Source organism: Sus scrofa, chromosome 14 (assembly GCF_000003025.6).
Source record: "Sus scrofa isolate TJ Tabasco breed Duroc chromosome 14, Sscrofa11.1, whole genome shotgun sequence".
Lineage (NCBI taxonomy): Eukaryota > Metazoa > Chordata > Mammalia > Artiodactyla > Suidae > Sus > Sus scrofa.
This window is the reverse complement of record NC_010456.5, coordinates 99,173,406-99,193,703: the sequence shown is the minus strand read 5'-3', so window position 1 is coordinate 99,193,703 and position 20,298 is coordinate 99,173,406. Positions and strand designations below refer to the sequence as shown.

At 41.1% G+C, this 20,298-nt stretch overlaps 1 protein-coding gene across 10 annotated transcripts in view; it reads left to right on the top strand.

Annotated features, from left to right (window-relative positions):
• Positions 1-20,298, top strand: part of SGMS1 (sphingomyelin synthase 1) — a 310,846-nt gene that overhangs the window by 264,408 nt on the left and 26,140 nt on the right. For all 10 annotated transcript variants that reach the window (XM_021071757.1, XM_013983509.2, XM_021071761.1 and 7 more), the window contains 1 exon segment: positions 8,611-9,458. In XM_021071757.1, the coding sequence (XP_020927416.1) occupies positions 8,836-9,458 (623 nt within the window). In that variant the 5' untranslated portion in view covers positions 8,611-8,835.

Genomic DNA, 20,298 nt, shown 5'->3' with positions numbered 1-20,298 from the left:
GAAATAGAGTCCAGTCTTTAGTGGAGGCTTAGTATTGTTGTGTCATGATGTATTTAATTCTCAATTTTAGGTTGTTTCTAATTTTTCCCATAATATGTGATTCTTTGAAATTTCTGGTTACTGAATATTTACATTCCATCACAGAATGACCCAAATGAAGGCTCAGGCTGTGGGGAGTAGAATGAGCTAGTCTTGCTGGTGGTAGGCCTTTCCAAGGAATGGATGAAACAGTTTTGTATTTCATACTGTGAGAGAGAAACTGGACCATGATTTATAGTATACAGTTGACATGGCTGGTTTCTTGTCATTATGTCATATCCACTACTTTTGTCATCCAAAAATCATCTCTTTCCCTCTGGAACACTGAGGGCTGCAACATTGGAATGAGTCATTTAGGAGGAAGACACAAAAAAGTGAGGCTATCAGTTGTGTTAGTTGTAGGGCAACTGCTGAGAAAAAATGCATTTCAGATATCTCGAAATATAAGTATCATACATCGTTAAATAACCAAGGCATGGAGGAGACCAACAGATGTCCACATGAGCTTCTTCTGACAGCCCAAGTAGACCACGAGGCAAGTATGTTTACTTCAGCAAGACCTTTCTTTCTTATATATGAGCAAAATAGGCCAGCATATACTCAGTTCAAGGAGCTGTTTTATAAGGGGTGCTTTCATTTGCTAACCAGAATTTGACTATGGAATTGTGACCACGGCACATAATAGCAATTTAAAATAAACAATGATTTAGGATTTCCTGTCGTGGCACAGTAGAAACGAATCCGACTAGGAACCACGAGGTTTCGGGTTCGATCCCTGGCCTTGCTGAGTGTGTTAAGGATCCCACATTGCCATGAACTGTGGTGTAGGTGGCAGACGCAGCTCGGATCTGGCGTTGCTGTGACTGTGGCATAGGCCAGCGTCTCCAGCTCTGGTTCGATCCCTAGCCTGGGAACCTCCATGTGCTGCAGGTGCGGCTCTAGAAAAGACCCAAAGAAAGAAAGAACGATTTAAAGGTTAAGGCATCAAAGGTAATCTAAAATTTCCTCAACAGGCGGGGGAGGGAGTGGGATGGACTGGGAATTGGGGATAATTAGATGTAAACTATTGCATTTGGAGTGGATAAGCAATAAGATCCTGCTGTATAGCACTGGGAACTATATCTAGTCACTTATGATGGAGCATGATAATGTGAGAAAAAGAATGTATATATGTATGTGTGACTGGATCACTTTGCTGTATAGTAGAAAATTGACTGAACACTGTAAACCAGTTATGGTGGAAAAAATAAAAATCATTTAAAAAAATAAAATTTCCTCAACAATACATTGAAATTAAGTGGATGTTATTCTAGCCATTTTTTCTTCTTCAAATAAATACAGTTGTATGAATTCTGCCTATTTAGTTTAATTATTGTTAAATAACGACAACAAAAAAAAATTACTGCTAGTTAGATTGGTTGAGAGGAAAGCATTCAGGAGCTCTCCAGATTGAGTCAGAGAAGAATTGAATTATGAGTATTTCAGTGGGCTGCATTGCCCTCGAAGATCCATAAGGTTATTATGGACTTTTATGGAAAGTTCTAGTAGATGTAAAGACCTTTATTTGAGTTTGAAGTATTTAGAAAAAGACAGTTTGTCTGTTTCATAATAAAAAAGTATCATTTCTTGATTTGCCCCCAGGTCACTTCCTTTTATAAAATCTGAGCTAAATACTACATGTTCACCGAATTTCAGTCTTGCATTAAATTGACTATATAAGGTAGTAGAATAAAATCATGTGTATACTCTAGGTTGCTTTTGTTTTTAGAGATTTGATACATGGAACAGAAAGTTTACTCTGTGCTTTTAAGACTCATTATGCATGCACTACTTCCTGCTTTCATTTGCCATTATCAGCATTTAGAAACATGTAGAACTTCCCTATAGTTTCTTCATAGATTTGCCAGCTAATTTGCCAGTTTAATCACAAGGTCCATCATGCCTTAAAAATAATCATAAAAATTCATTTCTTAACTTCTTGGCACTCATTTCAAAAGTTCGTTGAGGAGTTCCTGTCATGGCTCAATGGAAACAAATCTGACTAGTATCCATGAGGATGCAGGTTCAGTCGTCTGTGAGGATGCCTTGCTCAATGGGTTAAGGATCCGGCGTTGCTGTGAGCTATGGTGTAGGTCGAAGACTCAGCTTGGGCCCCGTGTTGCTGTGGCTGTGGTATAGGCCGGCAGCTACAGCTCGGATTTGACCCCTAACCTGGGAACCTCCATATGTTGCTGCAGGTGTGGCACTAAAAAAGGCAAAAAAAGAAAAAGTTCATTGAGTCTTCAAAGAAGAATAAATTACATTTGGTATAATAATTTTTTACATTTTAATGTATTGCTTTATGTTTTCCTAAGTGCTGTTAGGTATATGTAAATTCTAACTAATGGAAAAAGCAAATGGAATAAATTATTTCACTGTAGGAAACTGAGGTCCTGGGGTTGGAACACAAGTTAATGACAGAGCAAGCATTAGAACTCAGATTTCTTGAGCATTTGCTGAATGGATAGTCATATTGTGTGTTGTGTGGTATTTTCATTTTTGAAAACTTGTATTCCATGTACAATTCATATGGTAGCTTTTTTTTAGTACAACAATGTCTTATTTCTAGATAGTGCCAGATAACAAGTTAATAGATTCTTTTTGAGTAAGAATAAGCACATATTCATAATTGATTTATTTAGTGATTTTGTAGGTTAATGTTTTTTTCCTTATCATGATGGTCACTTTAACTTCTTTTTCTGTATTTTAGAGATCTGGATTTGATAATTATTTATAAAGAGTTTATGGTGTCTTGTGGTGTATTATCTAATGGATTTTCTAATATTAAAGCCTAAATATATATAGTTTAAGAATTGGAGCCAAATAGTATTCACAGATTTATTATTTATTTGGTTGAGGTCTAATTACAAAAAAAAAAAAAAAAAAACCTGCGGAGTTTAGAATCTATAATGAATATATGCCTTTGTGCCTGCCCTTTGTCTTAGAAGACTACATAAATTTTTAGAAGACTTTTTAGATTATCTTTCATATATGCTCAAATCTATGAGGCCATTGACTCTTCACAGTGGAAAAGTCCTGAAAAGCATCTCTGTCTAGGCCCAGGACTAACTCTGCTGTGTATGAAATTTTAGGCAAATCACAAATCTCCCTGGACTTTAGTTTACTTATATCTAAAAGTTCCAGATGAGCAAGAGTTCCAGCACCTTTTCCATCGCTCAAATTCTGTAGTGTTTAGAATAAAGAGTTTGTGTACAGACTTTATTCTTCTATTACATCTTCCCAGTTCTGAGAACTAAGTCTAATGATTTGAGCTCTATGTTATTTCTTAACATTCTCCCAGTAATGGATTCAGAGTGGCTTTTCTGAAGGGTGGCGGTAATAGTTGTTTTCTGAGCCCAGCCTAATGGTACAGTCTGCTGGGTCTAGATGTGAAAGCACTTTGCCTTTTCCTTCTCAGAAACACCACAGTATACCTTAAATTGAGTCTTTGGGTCCAAGGGGAAGGCACTGTCTCCTGTCTCCTACAGCGGGGCTCCAGGTTCTCTGAGTAAGTCCTCATCTTATAGCTGTGCCCAGTGGTTATTACTTCCGTAGGAATGAATTCTTCCCTCTACGAGCTTTCAGCATCAGCTGCAGGAAAACAGCACATATGCCTTTATTTTCAAGCTTCAAATCTCGCTGGAAAAATAAACGCTTCTTTTCTCATGATCTTTGGAAAGATGTTTTTATTCATGTGTGTCCGAATGATTTGGGCTTTAAAAAAATGCCATTTGGAAGTGGCAGCTTCATTAAATATTTATGAAATGCAACTGGGAGCCCTGTTGAGCATTAGAAAGGAAGCAGGACTTTATGAAAAGAACAAGACATATTTCTTGGAATAATTAATAGCTTTCATTCCTTTTACATGATTGGATGTAAAGATAGCCAAGGTAGTTGTTAATCCCATTTTCCAGAGGAAACTGAGCTTGGAGAGGTTAAAGGATTTTGTCAAGAAGGGAGGTAGCTAGGCTGGGTCTCAACCTCAGGCTCCCTGCCTCTCATAGTCAGTGCTCTCCCTACCATGTCATGCACACAAGACAGAATATATTTTGTGGTACATATATTAGTGATGTAAGAATCCAGAGAGGAAAGAAAAGATTGTGGAGTGACCAGGAAAGGCTTTGCAGAGAAGGATCTTAAAGACTACGAGAAGAATCTAGACTTGTTGAAGAGGATTAGATAGAATTTTCCAAGTTGTGGGGGAAGCATAGGGACTGAACAGCTTTGTTGTTCTAGTTAATTAATGGAAGCTACTGGTTTATCTTACCGTCTCTTTAAGAGTTCTATCAAAAACTGCCTCTTAAACTTGCTTTTACACCATCAGTGTTCCTTCATTTGGATAGAAGCTTGCAATACCAGTGTGTGTCTGTGGTGTATGTTTGTATATATGTGTATGTGAGGTGTGTATGTATATTGCGTGTGTGTGTGCATGTATGGTGTGTGTGTGTGTGTCATGGCCCTATATTGTTTCCTCCCATTTGATACTGTGTCTTAAGAGGCGACTCCCTGACCGTTTCCCCATCAGGGAGAAGTGAGATAATTCCTTGGCCTTGGTCTGGTTCTTATGGTTCTGAGGGGTTTAACCCTCCTGGTAGACTTCGTGGGTGGAGCAAGGGGAGGAACGAAGAACCCACAGGAAAGGCCCATGTTCATTTCATGAGGCCTGAACCTTCAGCTGAGAATTTAGAGTTCTTATGGCCATCTCAAGATGTTATGGGATCCATTGGCTCTTATCCTAATTCTGCTGAAGAGTATTTGCGGGGAGGCCTGGGGTTTGATGCCAAGGGATCCCCTTTCCTGCAGGACATTCTGCCAGGACTCCCATTTGGTGGATGTCTTCTTGTCCCTCTGGTTACTGTCAGCAATGATTGAAGCTGCTCTGCAGTGGTTTTTAGGTGGCCAGAGCTTTACTTTGGTTTCATATTTCTCTCTTAAGGGTGCCCATCTCATTCTCCCTGATCATTCAGATTGTTTTAAAGCAGTTTCCAATATCAATGGCATTTGCAGTTGGTTTACTTTTCATTATATCATCTACATGTTGCTAAGTTGCAAGGGCACTTCCTTAGATGTGAACTGGGCCCTGGGAAGGTGAGCTGTGTGGATGCTTAACTTTGTGTCACTTCCTCCGTCACTCATAGTCCCCTGGGACAGGCTAGACAAACACTGAAACTCTAGAGAATGCGGGGAAGGTGCACAGCAGCGCAGATGCTCAGAAGAAAGAATGCCAGTTCTTTTGCACTGCCTGGAATAGCTTTTAAGCGCTACTCCCATTAGTTGGTTGTTAATTTGGTCTGGGAAATTGGGAATCTTTATTCCAGAGTCAGATTTTGGGGTTCAGGAGAGACATGTTTGGACTTGGAAGTCTGAAGACCTGAATTCAAGTATAAGACATGAGCCAGTACCTCCCAGTGTGTCCATCAGGAGTTAATAGTTACTGGGGAGGAAAAGAGGTAGAGAGCAGGGCAGCTTTGATGAAGTCAGTTGAAGAAATGCTGGTGGAGCTTCTTTACTGGAAGATTCCCTGGAGCTTCTAACATGCTAAGGTGGGCTGCTAACCCTAGAAAGATTACAGTATGGAGTTCCCATCGTGGCTCAGTGGTTAGTGAATCCGACAAGGAACCATGAGGTTGTGGGTTCGATCCCTCTCCTTGCTCAGTGGGTTGAGGATCTGGCATTGCTGTGAGCTCTGGTGTAGGTCACAGACGCAGCTTGGATCCCACATTGCTGTGGCTGTGGCATAGGCCAGCAGCTATAGCTCCAATTAGACCCCATATGCCGAGGGTGTGGCCCTAAAAAGACAAAAAGACAAGGGAAAAAAAAAAAAAGATTACAGTATGCAGGTCCAAGGCTTATCTAGACTTTTTTTTTTTTTTTTTTTTTAAAGCATGGAGCATTTTATCAGATTATTATTCCACAAAACATGTTTAGGAAACACTATCATCACTGATTTCTGATTCTTAAACCTGCATATCTGTGCAAGTTTTTTTGGTAATTAACATGTCGTTCTTATTTTGAGAAAAAAAAAGGTTAGCCCACTATTAGATGGTGTGCTTTCATCGTGAGCTGTAGGGGACAGTAGTTATTGAATATGATAGCAAATATGAGAAAAAAAATCCTTTCTCTATTGAAGTATGATTGACATATAATGTATTTGTTTTGTATTCTACAACATAGTCTGATGTTTGAACACACTGCAGAGCTGATCACCACAGTAAGTCTAGTTGCCATCTGTCTCCAAGTAATTGACTCCTTCACCTGTTTTGCTTACCTCCAACCCTCTTCCCCTCTGATAGCTACCAATCTCTTCTCTGTATTTATGAGTTTTGTTTTATTTTGTTTGTTCATTTGTTTTTTAGAGTCCACATACAAGCAAAATCATATAGTATTTGTATGGATTTTTTGACTGACTTACCTCCTTTGGCATAATGCCCTCAAAGTCCATTCATGTTGTCACAAGTATTAAGTGTACACTGTTGGTGGGAATGTCCATTTGTGCAGCCACTATGAAAAACAGTGTGGAGAGTCTCAAAAAATTGAAGAGAACTGCCATGTGATCCAGCTATTGTGGGTATTTATCTGAAGAATGTGAAAACATTAATTCAAAAATATATATGCACCTCTGTGTTGACTGCTGTATTATTTACAGTACCCAAGATAGGAATTAACACATACCACATCTTCTTTATCCATTCATCCATGGATGGACACACACATATATACACATACACACAACAATGGAATACTACTCAGCCTTAAAAAAATTGAAACGAGAACAAAAACAGACCCCTTTTTAGTGCTAGGTTGTGCACCATCAGCTTTCACAATATGATTTTTAAAGTAATGACAGAAACCTTGTGAAGGAGGTATTTGATTATGCCCATTTTTCAAATTGATAAGATGAAATTCAAGGAGTAGGCTATGAATGGAGATGCTGAGAGCAAAGTACGGTCTGTCTTTTGCCAAAGGCCATGTTTCATTAACCATGATGCTTTGTTATAGAACCAGGTCCTATATTTTTAACTTTTCTTGTTTTTTTAAATTTTATTTTAAATTATTATTACAAAAGTAATACATACTTATTAAAGAAAAATAGGTGGAGAGTTTCCTTGTGGCACAGCAGGTTAAGGATCTGGTGGTGTTGCTACTACAGCATGGGTTTGATCCCTGGCCTGTGAACTTCCACATGCTGCTGGTTGGGCCCCCAAAAAAGGGTGGGAGAAATGCCCCCAGGCCCATTATCAAGTGTAACTTCAATTAGTATGTGATACATTTCTTTCCCATTCTTTTCTGCAATGTTATGTTCATTAACCGTAGTTGTGGTTGAATATATATGTATAATATATATACATCATTTATACATATGTTTATCTTTACACATAAATAAATTTATAAAATTTTGAGTCCTGCTTTTGATTCTCCCCTACAGATATGCATTTTGGTTATTGCTACATCACTGGTTAAATATTTTAATGACTAAATACTCTGAGCCAGGACTTCTGAAATTAGTAGTTCATTTAGGCAAGCTGCCGCTTGACTGTGGGCAAGTTCCTTGATTTTTCTGGAATTCAGGTTTCCTTGAGTATAATTGAGGGAGTTGGATTGGATCATTGGTTTTGAAACTGGTATTCCATGAACCTCTTGGAGGCTGGGAGTAAAGGTGTCATCAGAGCAGAGATGACCCTTCAAGGCATCTTTTTCAACCCAATCGTCTTCATTGATCATGTGCTTTGGGGTCCAGGCACATTTGGGGAAAGGGACTTACTGATTTTTTTTCCCCCCTGAAAGTGTAGGGAGTTTCTGTTGTGGCAGAGAGAAAACAAACCCAAGTAGTATCCATGAGGACATGGGTTCAATCCCTGGCCTCACTTGTTGGGTCAAGGATCCAGCATTGCTGTGAGCTGCAGTGTAGGTCACAGATGTGGCTTGGATCCCGTGTTGCTATGTCTTTGGCATAGGCCAGCAGCTGTGGCTTCTATTCGACCCCTAGCCTGGGAACTTGCATATGCTGCAGGTGTGGCCGTAAAAAGCAAAAAGAAAAAAGAAAAAGAAAGAAAAGAGTGTAAAATTGTTGGACTAGATAATCCTGAAGCTGAACATTTCTGAGATCCTCTTGTATGGTTTCTATTAACTTGTGTATGTGTTATGTATTTTAAAACATTTATTTACCACTTAGAATGGTAGATTGATCAAATTTGCCGTATTCTATCAGATCATCTCAGAACCATGTACTAAGCTCAGAAAGAATCACAGATTGGTACTGAGTACTGTCCAAAGCGCTATTGCATCATTTCTTAGCAAAGGCAGCATTGTAGAGGCTGTAAAGCATTTCCCCTTTGATCATCTCAGGTCCAATTTAAGGCTCCTTCGGGGAAGATTAACCAGGAGCTTAGCGGTCCCTTAAACTAATACATGTTTGAAATCTATGGACCAATAACTGTTTTTCCGTTTTTCTTTCGAATGGTTAGTTTCTGCATTTTGAGGAGATTGATTTGGATGTCCCAGTATCTTGACCTTTTTCTCTTGCCTCAACAGAAGGAAGAATCTTGTTCAAAAATGAGGTGAATTAACACTTGGACCCTCAAGAACCTGGGACAGCTACATGAGCCTAAAAACCGTCCCGAGCATCTCACCACACAAGTCTGTCATGAGTCCTGACAGGATGAATGCACCACGGAGGGACAGTGTCCTGCCCTGTAGGAACAGTTACTGCTGACCTGCCGGGAGCAAGCGGGGGGCTGCGTGTTGTCCGCCAGTACAATGAAGGAAGTGGTTTATTGGTCACCCAAGAAGGTGGCAGACTGGCTGCTGGAGAATGCTATGCCAGAATACTGTGAACCACTGGAACATTTCACAGGCCGGGACTTGATCAACCTAACCCAAGAGGATTTCACAAAACCCCCCCTGTGCCGAGTCTCCTCCGACAACGGGCAGCGGCTCCTGGACATGATAGAGACCCTGAAAATGGAGCACCACATGGAAGCACACAAGAATGGTCACGCCAACGGGCACCTCAGCATTGGCACAGACGTCCCCGCCCCAGACGGCAGCTTCAGCATCAAAGTCAAACCCAATGGGATGCCAAATGGTTACAGGAAGGAGATGATAAAGATCCCCATGCCCGAACCGGAGCGCTCCCAGTACCCCATGGAGTGGGGCAAGACTTTCCTGGCCTTTCTTTATGCACTTTCCTGCTTTGTTCTCACCACAGTGATGATCTCGGTCGTCCATGAACGAGTACCTCCTAAGGAGGTGCAGCCTCCACTACCGGACACATTTTTTGACCATTTTAACCGGGTGCAGTGGGCCTTTTCTATTTGTGAAATTAACGGCATGATCCTTGTAGGACTCTGGTTAATTCAGTGGCTGCTCTTAAAATACAAGTAAGTAAAGTAAAAGCTCCCAGGGCCAACGACCGGGGGGCTTGCACTGCAGATGTTTAATACTCATTATTTGGAGTGAAGATTATCAAGCAGTAGCGATCAAAGCACATTTTTGTTTTAAAAAATGCCTATCCTGTTGAACCAACTCAGTCTCTGGCAGCGTTAAGAAAATACTGTGCTTGTTGCCCGTTTTGTACAAGATTCACACAGAATGATGAGTAGGGTTGTTAGAGTTAAGGGTCTTCTATTTTCGCTTCACAGGAATGAAAACCCTCAGACGTCTTCAGAGAGTACAGGCTACTGAGCCACAAAAAAACTGCCCAGTCTTAGTGTGTACAAACCCAGCGAAGCAATTGTTGACAGTCAGCCTATGGGCCATGAATGGCTGTAAAGCTTTTCCCACAGAGTCAGACATCTGGAACCAAAGCAATATCTATTTGAAGATGTTCCGCACATAGCATTCAGAACAGCTAGTCCCGAGTAGCTTGGGCTATTGGGAGAATGACACCCACAGGGAACAGCTCTGAGTAGGTAGAATATGGATAAACCTGCATGGCTTTCCACCTGTATGTGTGGCACTTAAAGCAGTGTTCTATTCATGTTTCTTAGAATTTTAAATAGATACTTCCTTTTAGTTTCACATGGATCCCAAGTGGCTTTCATGTCCCAAGCCCTAAACTCAGTGCAGGTGAGCTGTTTGCCTGAGTTGCGTGTAGCAGATTAAACATTTACAGTGCCCTCCTCATTGGTGTCTGATTTTTCCATTAGGGGAACATCTTTATGGCTTCCGTGCATGTGAGTTGAAAACTGGTTTGCTAAAGAACTGAGTTTCTCTCTGGTGAACTGTGTTTCATGACCCATGGTATGATTGAATATTAAGGCAATCACCTTAAATCAAGAAAACAAAATGCAGACTGAGAGTTTATGTTGAACTTCATCTATTAGAAATGATGAGTTTTGCCTGGTATGTTTCATAAGGTCTGTAGTTTTGTTGTTTTTTTTTCCTATAAGTGAAAATAAAGGCAATTCCTGACTCTTTGCCAGGAAAGGACTATCTTAACCTTGAATAAAGGAAGTTGTTTAAGCGGCCAGTTTTTCTTTGGGGGCTGCTTTGGCAGCCCTGGAGCTAAATGTGAAATAGAAACAATGGTCTGGGCTGCATTTGATGTGGTGGAAGTCTTTCTTTGTTTGTTTGCATTAGTTTTAACAGGCTAAATAGATAAGAACAGACAATGCTATCAATTATGTTCTTCTGCCTGTCAAACTTCAGTTCTGCTTTTGACTTTTAAGCTTTTTTTTTTCCTCAAAGGCTCATTAGGAAAAAAAAAAAAAAAAGATGCCTATCCATTTTTCCTTTACAAAGGCAACATCAACCCAAACTAGGTTTCCTGGGGCTTTCCTGATTTTTGTTGTTTTGTCTATACAAGTTTGTTTTCTGGTTTCTATCAAAATTCTTCCTTGCAAGCAAATAATTTACTGCCCCAGAATATAACATTATATACTTGTGCACTGCATGTACATGTCCAAACCTTTCACAGAAGTGTGACTTTTGAATAATTTTATCCCTGTTCTAAGATGCATCTTAACCGTAGGGATAACTTCCTCAGAAGACTTTTCCTCAAATCTCTTTCTCTTAAGCTTTCTAATTTCGTGTTTCACCTGTTTTTAGTGCTAATACTGCTGTCATTTATATATTTAAATTGTTCCACAGCCACGCAGCAGTTGATTCACGCCTCGGGCAGAACTAACCCAGGGCTGGAATGCAGACTGTCTGGGCTCCCGCCCCAGCTGCACCCTTAACATGCTGGGTGGTGTGGATGAACCTCCAGATCTCAGGAGCCTTGTTTTTCTCTCAGATAAAATAAAGGCTTCTCAGTCTAGTCATTCTATCCTTCTGCTTTATTTGATTCTAACATATTGAATAGGCCAGTTATGTTTGAGTATTATTGGCTGCAGAGCATTTTTCATCCAGAGTACATCTAACCAAGGATTCTTTAAAGTCCTAGCTCTGGTTTCTGCGTCATCAGGATAACTTAACTGTTGTCATGGTAACCCTAAGCGTCCCCATCCCTGTCCTGCTCTTGGGGCACATGCCTGGCTTTCTGTCTCCCTCCCAGAGACTCCTCTTCAGTGTATGTGGTACCCAGACAAGGAAGAGGTAGAAAGATCAGGATTGACACACCAAGCAACGTGTATTAATGAGCTGCCTTTCTCCAGCCTTAGTAAAGAAGGATAAACTGTTTTGTAGTTAGACCCCTTGTTTCTAGTTATTCGACTGTTGCAGTATAGCAGTTTTATTATTCAGCATGTGGGAAAAATGGATCCTTCTGGTGGTATGGAATGTTCTGTTTATAAGCGATAACCAGAGAGTTCCCGTTCTAGCTCAGCGGAAACAAACTTGACTAGTATCCATGAGGATGTAGGTTCGATCCCTGGCCTCACTCAGTGTGTTAAAGATCCACTGTTGCCATGAGCTGTGATGTAGGTCACAGACACACAGCTCGGATCTGGCATTGCTGTGGCTGTGGTGTAGGCCGGCAGCTCTAGCTCTGATTAGACCCCCAGCCTGGGAACCTCCAAATGCCACCAGTGCGGCCCCAAAAGATAAATAAATAAATACGATAACCCCTCGCTTTTTTTGTCCTGCTGCTTTTGACCCCTCCCCTCAGCCTCTACCAGGAAGTCTACTGCACAACTCCACGAATGTACACAACTTCTAGGAGGTAAACCTCTTTTGTCAGTAATTTCTAAAGGGGCTTTTGATTTTACTTTGATTTTGAGAGTCTTGGGGCCTTAAAAAGTTAGCCTTTTCTGGAGTTTTCTCGTGGTACAGCAGATTAAGGGTTCGGTGTTGTCACTGCAGTGGCTTGCATCACTGCTGTGGCACGGGGTTCAACCCCTGGCCTAGGAACTTCCATGTGTCGTGGGTGTGCAGCCAAAAAAAATTTTCCAAAAAATCAGCCTATTCCTTCTTGCTTCTTTATCTTCTGCTTTTTAGAGAAGAATCAGAGGCTGAAACTATAGAGGATGACTTATTGAGAAATGAGATCTCTGGAATTTGAGCAACATCTCCCAACAACAAACTCTTCAGCCAGATGTTTGAGGTGCTAGAAAAGCTTGATGCTGAATTTGTGACTTTGTGACGTTTTGGTTCTATCCCTATGTTGTATACAAGTTGTTCTTTACTGTTAAACATAAGCTTGAGGTTTTTTATATTTAAAAAGTTTTTTGCCTCCTTTCCTTTTTAACCTCTGCCCCTCAAGTCTGTATGTATATATGCTTATATATACACATGTCCACGTGAGAGTCCCATGCCGTTGTGAAGTGGAAAGCAACAATAATGCCTGTCCTTGAGAACTTTTTTGATTTTTAAAATTGTAAATAATGTTGTCTCCCCATTTAGAATTGGACTTTCAAGCCACTGACTAGGAAAAATTCCTGGGAAATCTCTGCATTTGTGTCAGACTTCACTGCAAAACAGGTATCCCTTGTTTTAAGAAAGCATGATAAAGCCTATGTTAAACTGACAGCGTTGGTAAGGACGTGCCATGCAGACTAAATTGTGGCTAACCTAGTGGCACCTACGTGTGAAACGTGTGGCTCAGCACCATTAGGACACCGTGAATGCCCACCAGGAAGAAGGCCATGAGCAGGATGGCAGAATTTCCAAGTCGAGGATTTTCTAGTTGCCAGAGAGATCACCATGACTTAGTGTGACTATAGGTACCTCACACTCAGTTTGTGTAAAACCAGACTTACCGTCTTTTTCTTTCAACTTCTTTCTCCTGTCTGGGCAGTGGTATTTCCTAGAAAGCTAGAACTTCTCAGTTCCTTCCCTACAAATAGTCACTAAGTTCTGTCAGTTGTTATTTTAGGTTCGTTACCTCTCTCCATTCCTCCTTAGTGATGTGTAGCGGGCGCTCACCTGGAGGCCTAGTTCCTTAGTGTAAAGCCCAAGGTCCTTCATGATCCAGACGCAGGCTGTCGGAACTCATCTCTAGCTACTCTCCTCCAGGGCTTCCCTCCAGCACTCCAAGGTCCTATCACATTCCATTCTGTTCATTGTCTATGTGTCTCCTTCACTGCTAGCCTCCCCCCCCCCTTTTTTTTTTCTTTAAATGTGGAATCTCAGTTCCCAGACCAGAGATTGAACCCAGGCCACAGTGGTGAAAGCACTGTGCCTCCTAACTACTCAACCACCAGGGAACTCCCCCTTTACCACTAGACTTTAAATTCCCCCAGGGAAAAGACTAGATCTCATCTGTCATTCATCTTTATATTTCCACTGCTGGCTGTTGCATCTGACACCTAGAAAATGCTCCTTTGAAATTCACTCATTCATTTAATTTGTATTTACTGAGAACCTAGCATGTGCCAGGCACTGTAGTAGACCCTGGGGTTGCTGCATTGAGCAGAGGCCCTTAGTCCTCTTACAGAGCTTATATTCTGGCTGGGGTGAAACAGACTGTGAACAAATGAATATGTCATACCAGCTAGTGGTGAGAGAAATGGAGAAAAATAGAGCAGTGTGAAGGGTTAGAGAGGGTTGGGGATAGTGGACAGGGAGTGGTATTTTTTGATCAAGTGATTAGAAAGGCCTCTAATGAGGTGACCGATGAGCAGCAGACATCTGAATACCATATAGGTGTTTGGGGGCAAGAAGAGTCCAGAGAAGAGACACAGCACAGGTGCAAAGTCATTGAGGTTTATTTGAGGAACATCCTGTGGGACAAAGTGGGGACACAGGGTCAGGGAGGTGTGGACAGCACCATGGGCCATGGAGAAAAAGAGTCAGAATTTTTGTTCCAAGTGTGGTGATAAGTCGTTAGAGGAGAGTGATGTGGACGGATGTGTATTTTAAAAGAATCTCTGGCTGCAATATAAAGAGTGGGGAAACGAGACTGGCAGCAGGCAGTAGGTTAGGACACCATTGCAGATGGTCTGGGGGGAGATGATCACAGCTTAGACTCACTTACTTTTGGCCAGTGAATGTATTTTGTGCTGGAGCAGTGGGAAGGGATGAACTCTAGAAGTGCTGAATTCTAGAAGCCATGGCTTCTATTACATTTAGAACTCTTTTCTTATAGTCACTGGGCGAGCTTCTCAGTATCTCATACAAGTTTTTTGGGGTCTCTCTGTGAATCTCTGAATTTAGTTTTTTTTTTTGTTTTGCTTTTTAGGGTCACACCCATGGCGTATGAAGATCCCAGGCTAGGGGTCAAATCGGAGCTACAGCTGCCAGCCACAGCCAGAGCCACAGCAACGCGGAACCTGAGCCACGTCTGCAACCTACATCACAGTTCAAGGCAACGCCAGGTCCTTAACCCACTGAGTAAGGCCAGGGATCGAACCCACAACCTCGTGGATCCAGTCAGGTTCGTTACCACTGCGCCACAGCAGGAACTCCAGCATCTCTGAATTTTATGTGGAATTCGATGAGGAATGAATTCTGAGAGAGAATAAGATAGCATTCACTGATTTGGGAGCTCTCATGACTTTGCTTGAATGTATTTTATTTCAGAGCAAAGTCAGGTGACATGTTTGTCCTGGCGTTTGTTTTGTATCAGAGCTGCTTTTGGATCAGATATTTGCCTAATCAGTTGCGGGGTGTGAGTGGGTGGTATAAGAATGAGCTAAATATTGCAGGTTATATTGGTCCATTGTTGATGAAAAGATGTGAAGAGGTAAAAAGGAGACATTGAATAGTTGGGATGTGGGGTTGAGTTGAAAGAGCTTAGGGGTTGAGGCATTTGGGGCATGGGGTAGACCTTTCTGGCATAAACAGTTTTATAGCGTTATAGGGAGAGTGGTAGTGTGGCCAAGTGGTTTTTTTTGAAAATCGATCTCACACCAAAAGGGAAGGAACTAGAGAAGGAAACAGTGTTGGCAGACTCTGCTTAAGACTCTCCATCTCTATGCAGAACCGCTTCTAGAGGCCTCGTTGATCCCACGTGAAGGAACAGATATAGTTTTCCAGTGTGGCTTTCCTGGGATTACACTCTTAAGAGTACTTCAGTAGATTTTTAGAACATTTGGCTGCAGTGTGTGGGTTTTTTTTGTTTTTTTTGTTTTCTTTAGCTGTGCTTTCGGCATGTGGAAGTTCCCAGGGCCAGGGAACCCACACCACTGAAGCAACCTGAGCCACTGCATTGACAATAATGGATCCTTAACCCACCACATCACAAGAGAACTCCACAGTGTGTTTTTATGGTCAGAGACCACTTCAGGAAAAACTTATTTTGTATTTTGTCTTTTGATAAATGCCCTGGGTTCAAAGGGCTTATTTGTTAGGAGGGTTCCTGCTAACATAAGAAAGTTTATCGCATTTGCCTTTCTCTGTGAATGGAATCCAATTTCCAAGGACGTGTCCTGGTGCTGATTGGCAGCCGCTGCTCTCAGATGCTAATTTGATTTTTTTTTTTTTAATATTTGTTTTTGTTTTGGTTTGTGTCTTACTCAACAGACTAGACTTTCTATTCACATTTCTCTTTCATTTTACCCCAGCTTAATTTCATCAGCATTTCTTTTCACATTAAGTTGATTGGATCAAAGTACTTATCTCTTTCCTCTCTAATCTCCACAGTTATTGTCAACAATTTTGCAATTGCTTTTCAGTCTCTGATGATTTTGATTAGGTGAAATTCTTAAAAGCTATTGAGGTAAATCATTTGATATGAAGCAGGTCCCTCTAGGTTCCTATCCAATAGAATTTATTTTCCAAGTTCCAGAAGAGCGCCCCCCCCTTTTTTTTCTTTTTTCTTTTTAGTGCTGTCCCCGCTGCTTATGGAGGTTCCCAGTCGAGGGGTCAAACTGGAGCTGCAGCTGCCGGCCTTTGCCACAGCCACAGTAACACAGCATCCAAGCCGTGTCTGTGACCTACACCACAGCTCATGGCAGCAACAGATCCCCAACCCACTGATCGAGGTCAGGGACCGAACCTTCACCCTCATGGATACTCGTCAGATTCATTTCTACTGTGCCACAATGGGAACCCCAAGAGTCTTTTTTTTAAGGCTGGTTTCACTTTATTAGAAATTGACCGGGGAGTTCCCGTCGTGGCACAGTGGTTAACGAATCCGACTAGGAACCATGAAGTTGCGGGTTCGGTCCCTGCCCTTGCTCAGTGGGTTAACGATCCCGTGTTGCCATGAGCTGTGGTGTAGGTTGCAGACTCGGCTCGGATCCCGCGTTGCTGTGGCTCTGGCGTAGGCCGGGGGCTACAGCTCTGATTAGACCCCTAGCCTGGGAACCTCCATATGCCGCGGGAGCAGCCCAAGAAATGGCAAAAAGACAAAAAAAAAAAAAAAAAAAAAGAAAGAAAGAAATTGACCGTACACTGTGGACCACGAGGCTAGTCTCTAGTGGCACTTCAGAGCGTATTTACATTTAGTAATTTATCACGAATTATTGAAGGTTGGTGCTAGGGATGCAGCAATAAGCAAAACTATATAGAGGTTATCTTCTGGGGAGTTTTTGTTCTCCCAGTAACATCTCAGTTTTTTTAAATGTGTGTTGTCCAAACTCTATCCTTGTATAAAACTCGTGAGGATAGAAATTCATGTTATTGCAGCTTTAGGGGAGCATCTAGCCCTTTGTTTAATTGGCTGGTAAACTGTCATATTCCTCTCCAGCCATAAAACAAGATGAAAGCTCGGGACCATCCTTTCCCCTCCTTCTCTACATGTTGCTGCATCTATTATATACTTTCTCAGTCTGTTATCTTCTCTTCCTTTTCATCCATTTTGTCAAAAATCAGTATCGCCCTGTTCAAATGGCAGATTCCATACATTTGAGTAACTAGAATTTTTTACATACATCGAATCAACTCTTAAGCAGTGTTTATTCTCTTGTCTCAGTAAAAATAATTGAGAAGATAACATCAGAGAAATTGATGGCTTGCCCACGGTTCCACACAGGATATTTCAGTATAAATCCAGTCTAGAGATGTCCTGGTATAGTAGGCACCTGTCCTCTGGAAATTTATTTTCTTAGCAGATAGTGCAGCACAGATTCAATGCTAGCAGCATGGATAGAATGAAAACAGATCAGTTCATTATTGGATAATAAGGTTTATGAGTCAAACACCATCCAAGAGATACTCATACTCGCCCCGAGACAGAGCTGCCAAACCTGAAAGCTCTTCTGTCTTGCTGTCCCACCGTAGTTTGCAGAAAGTCCTGCTGACTGCTGTCCTACAGCGTCCTGTGTGCGGCATGGGCCCTACTCATCACGAGGCTGGGAAGTCTCCTTTGCCACCAAGTGCAGCCACCCTTCTCCACTGAAGACTGCCGGAGTGACCAACTTTAGACTTTGCCTCACTGTTTCTAGCGAGTTTTCTCCCCTTCATTCTGACGCCTTTGTCCATCTTGGCTACAGAACCTGGGCTGAGATCCTGTTTTCTTTCCTGGGGCACCTCACTGTCCAGTACCTTCCCATGTAATCCAGACCTAGGCTTTTGCAGGCCTCTGCTTCACCTTCTTCCACTGGGGATGTGTTTGGAGTGGGGGAGAACAGTCACTCTAGGCACTAGGTGATGGGTTCCCCTCTCCACTGTCCCTCCCTTCTCATTCTCACGTTCATTAACAAATGGTCTTATCTGCTTTCACCTTTCCTAACTTTTACCAGTTTAGGTCCTAACCCATAGGAATTGTAGGGAAACTAAATTCAGTGGTTCTAGCAACTTAGGTTTTAAGTTAACATAAATATTACAAGAAGCTTTTTTAACTGATAAAAGGGGGATAGCAAAGGATAAACACATAGTTAAAATAAATTAGTTTTTGAATTAATGTTTATTTATGACACTAAAGAAAGCCAAGTAGTAGATTAGATTAGAAGATAAACCAAAAGAAAAAAAATGTTACTTATCATGTTGCCTTAGATAAATAATGCTAACATCTGGTTTCATATTCCTTTTTAATATTTTTCTGTATGCATATATATATGTAATCTACACATGTGTATTTTTAGGTAGTATTATATTTGCTTTATATTTTACAGCATGACCAGGAATCATCTCTTTCCCTCTTGCCTTGAAAAAACATCCAGGATGTCTGTCTAATTGTTCATGATCTTGTTTAGAAGTCACCAAATCCATCCCCTGCCCAAGCCTGTCCCTATCATGGCAATGGTATTTAAACATTCAGTTATACTGTAAACCTCACTAGTTTAAGATCATCTTAACCCTATAAGCCACCTACTAGCTGGGGTGGGTTGGGTCAAATTACTGAACTACTTGTAGTAGCATTGTGTCCTCACCTACAAAACAGGAATGATAAGCTAGTGTCTACCTCCACCTGAAACCATCTCTCTGTTGGAAAGAAAGTGTTACTTTTAAGGGTGGTCCATTAGCTTAAGAGCAAGCATTAATTGTTAAGTTACACTGGGTGTGACTGAATAAGGCCTTAAGAATAGGGTTCAAGGTGGGTAAGTTTTGATGAAGGGAAGGAACGAGGAAAGATCTGGGCATACGTACATGTATTTACATTATATATACATACACATATACATATTATATGTACTCACACATGTGTATGCACATATACTGTTTTCGTTAATAGCCTAAAATACTAATGAGAAATGTAACAGCTCTTGCTTGGTACATATGTATACATGGAGGATACTGGATTTTAATTCTTCATAACTCTCTCAAGTAGATCATATTGATGTTGTCTTTCACATCTTATAGGGTAACATTTTTTTCTATACCTTATGTTACAATCTGTATTTAACTCAAAGAATATATTTTTTTAAGTGGCTTGAGTGGGAACAGTTGTATAATGTGGTTTCTTCTTTGCAAATTCCGTAAACCGGTATGGATCGATTCCTGAACTTTTATTATTTTATTTTTTTGTTATTTTACTAATCAACTACTATTTTGTTATTTTAGTAATCAACATTGCATTGTATTACAGACCTTAGAAAAAATATGTAAGCTACTTTTTTTTTTTTCCTTTTAACTTGACAATTTCATTAGTGAAAAGAGCAGCTAATTGAATGTCTGGAGACCTGAATTTTGCTGTGGCTCTCTCATTGACTGACTCCCTGGCCGTGGGCTCGTACTTAAACTCTTTATATCTAAATTCTTCCTTCTGTAAAGTGGGATAATAATATATGCTAAACAGGAACATAGTTAAAATAATTAATATCAAAGATGCAAAATCTCTCTGAGTTGGGTTTTTATTAAAGGCAAAGTGGCACTGTGCACGTACAGGCACAATTCTGGGCTGATGCCTGGGTCTTTCTCATCCTCCTATCTGGACACCCAGGACGTACTGAAGGGGTTATTGCTTTCCCAGGAGAACATATGTTTTTACTTTTGTGTTTTATTCTACAGCATTTATTCTTTTGTGTTTGTTTTACAAATCTTTCCTATAGATTTTCCTTCTTAAAGCACTGAATTAAGCCCTGGGTTTTCATGATCTGCCACCTGGAGCAACTGAGACTCCTGTGATGAGCAGAAAGCCCATACAGGGCACTAAGGAGACAGGGGAGACAAGGGAGAAGGATGGCAGAACTCAAGTCCCAACTGGATGAAGGCAGCCATCTCAGCAAATGTTGTCAGTTAAATTATAAGTGTAGAAAGGATGTAGAGTGGAGGATTGGTGAGCATCAGAGGAGTTTAACAAGTGAAAGAGTTTAAAGGAGAAACGTATATGGAAAGAAGCAGGAAAGACCCTCAGAGGGAGTAGGGAGGTGCAGCTCTCAAGCAGAGAACCTCATGACATCACCCACATCCTAAGTACCGTCCTGAGTTTCATGGGGACTAAAAGAGAAGTAAGGCATACCTTTGTTGCAGAGCTTCCTCTAATAGAAGGAATAACCCTAACATTACCCAACCTGT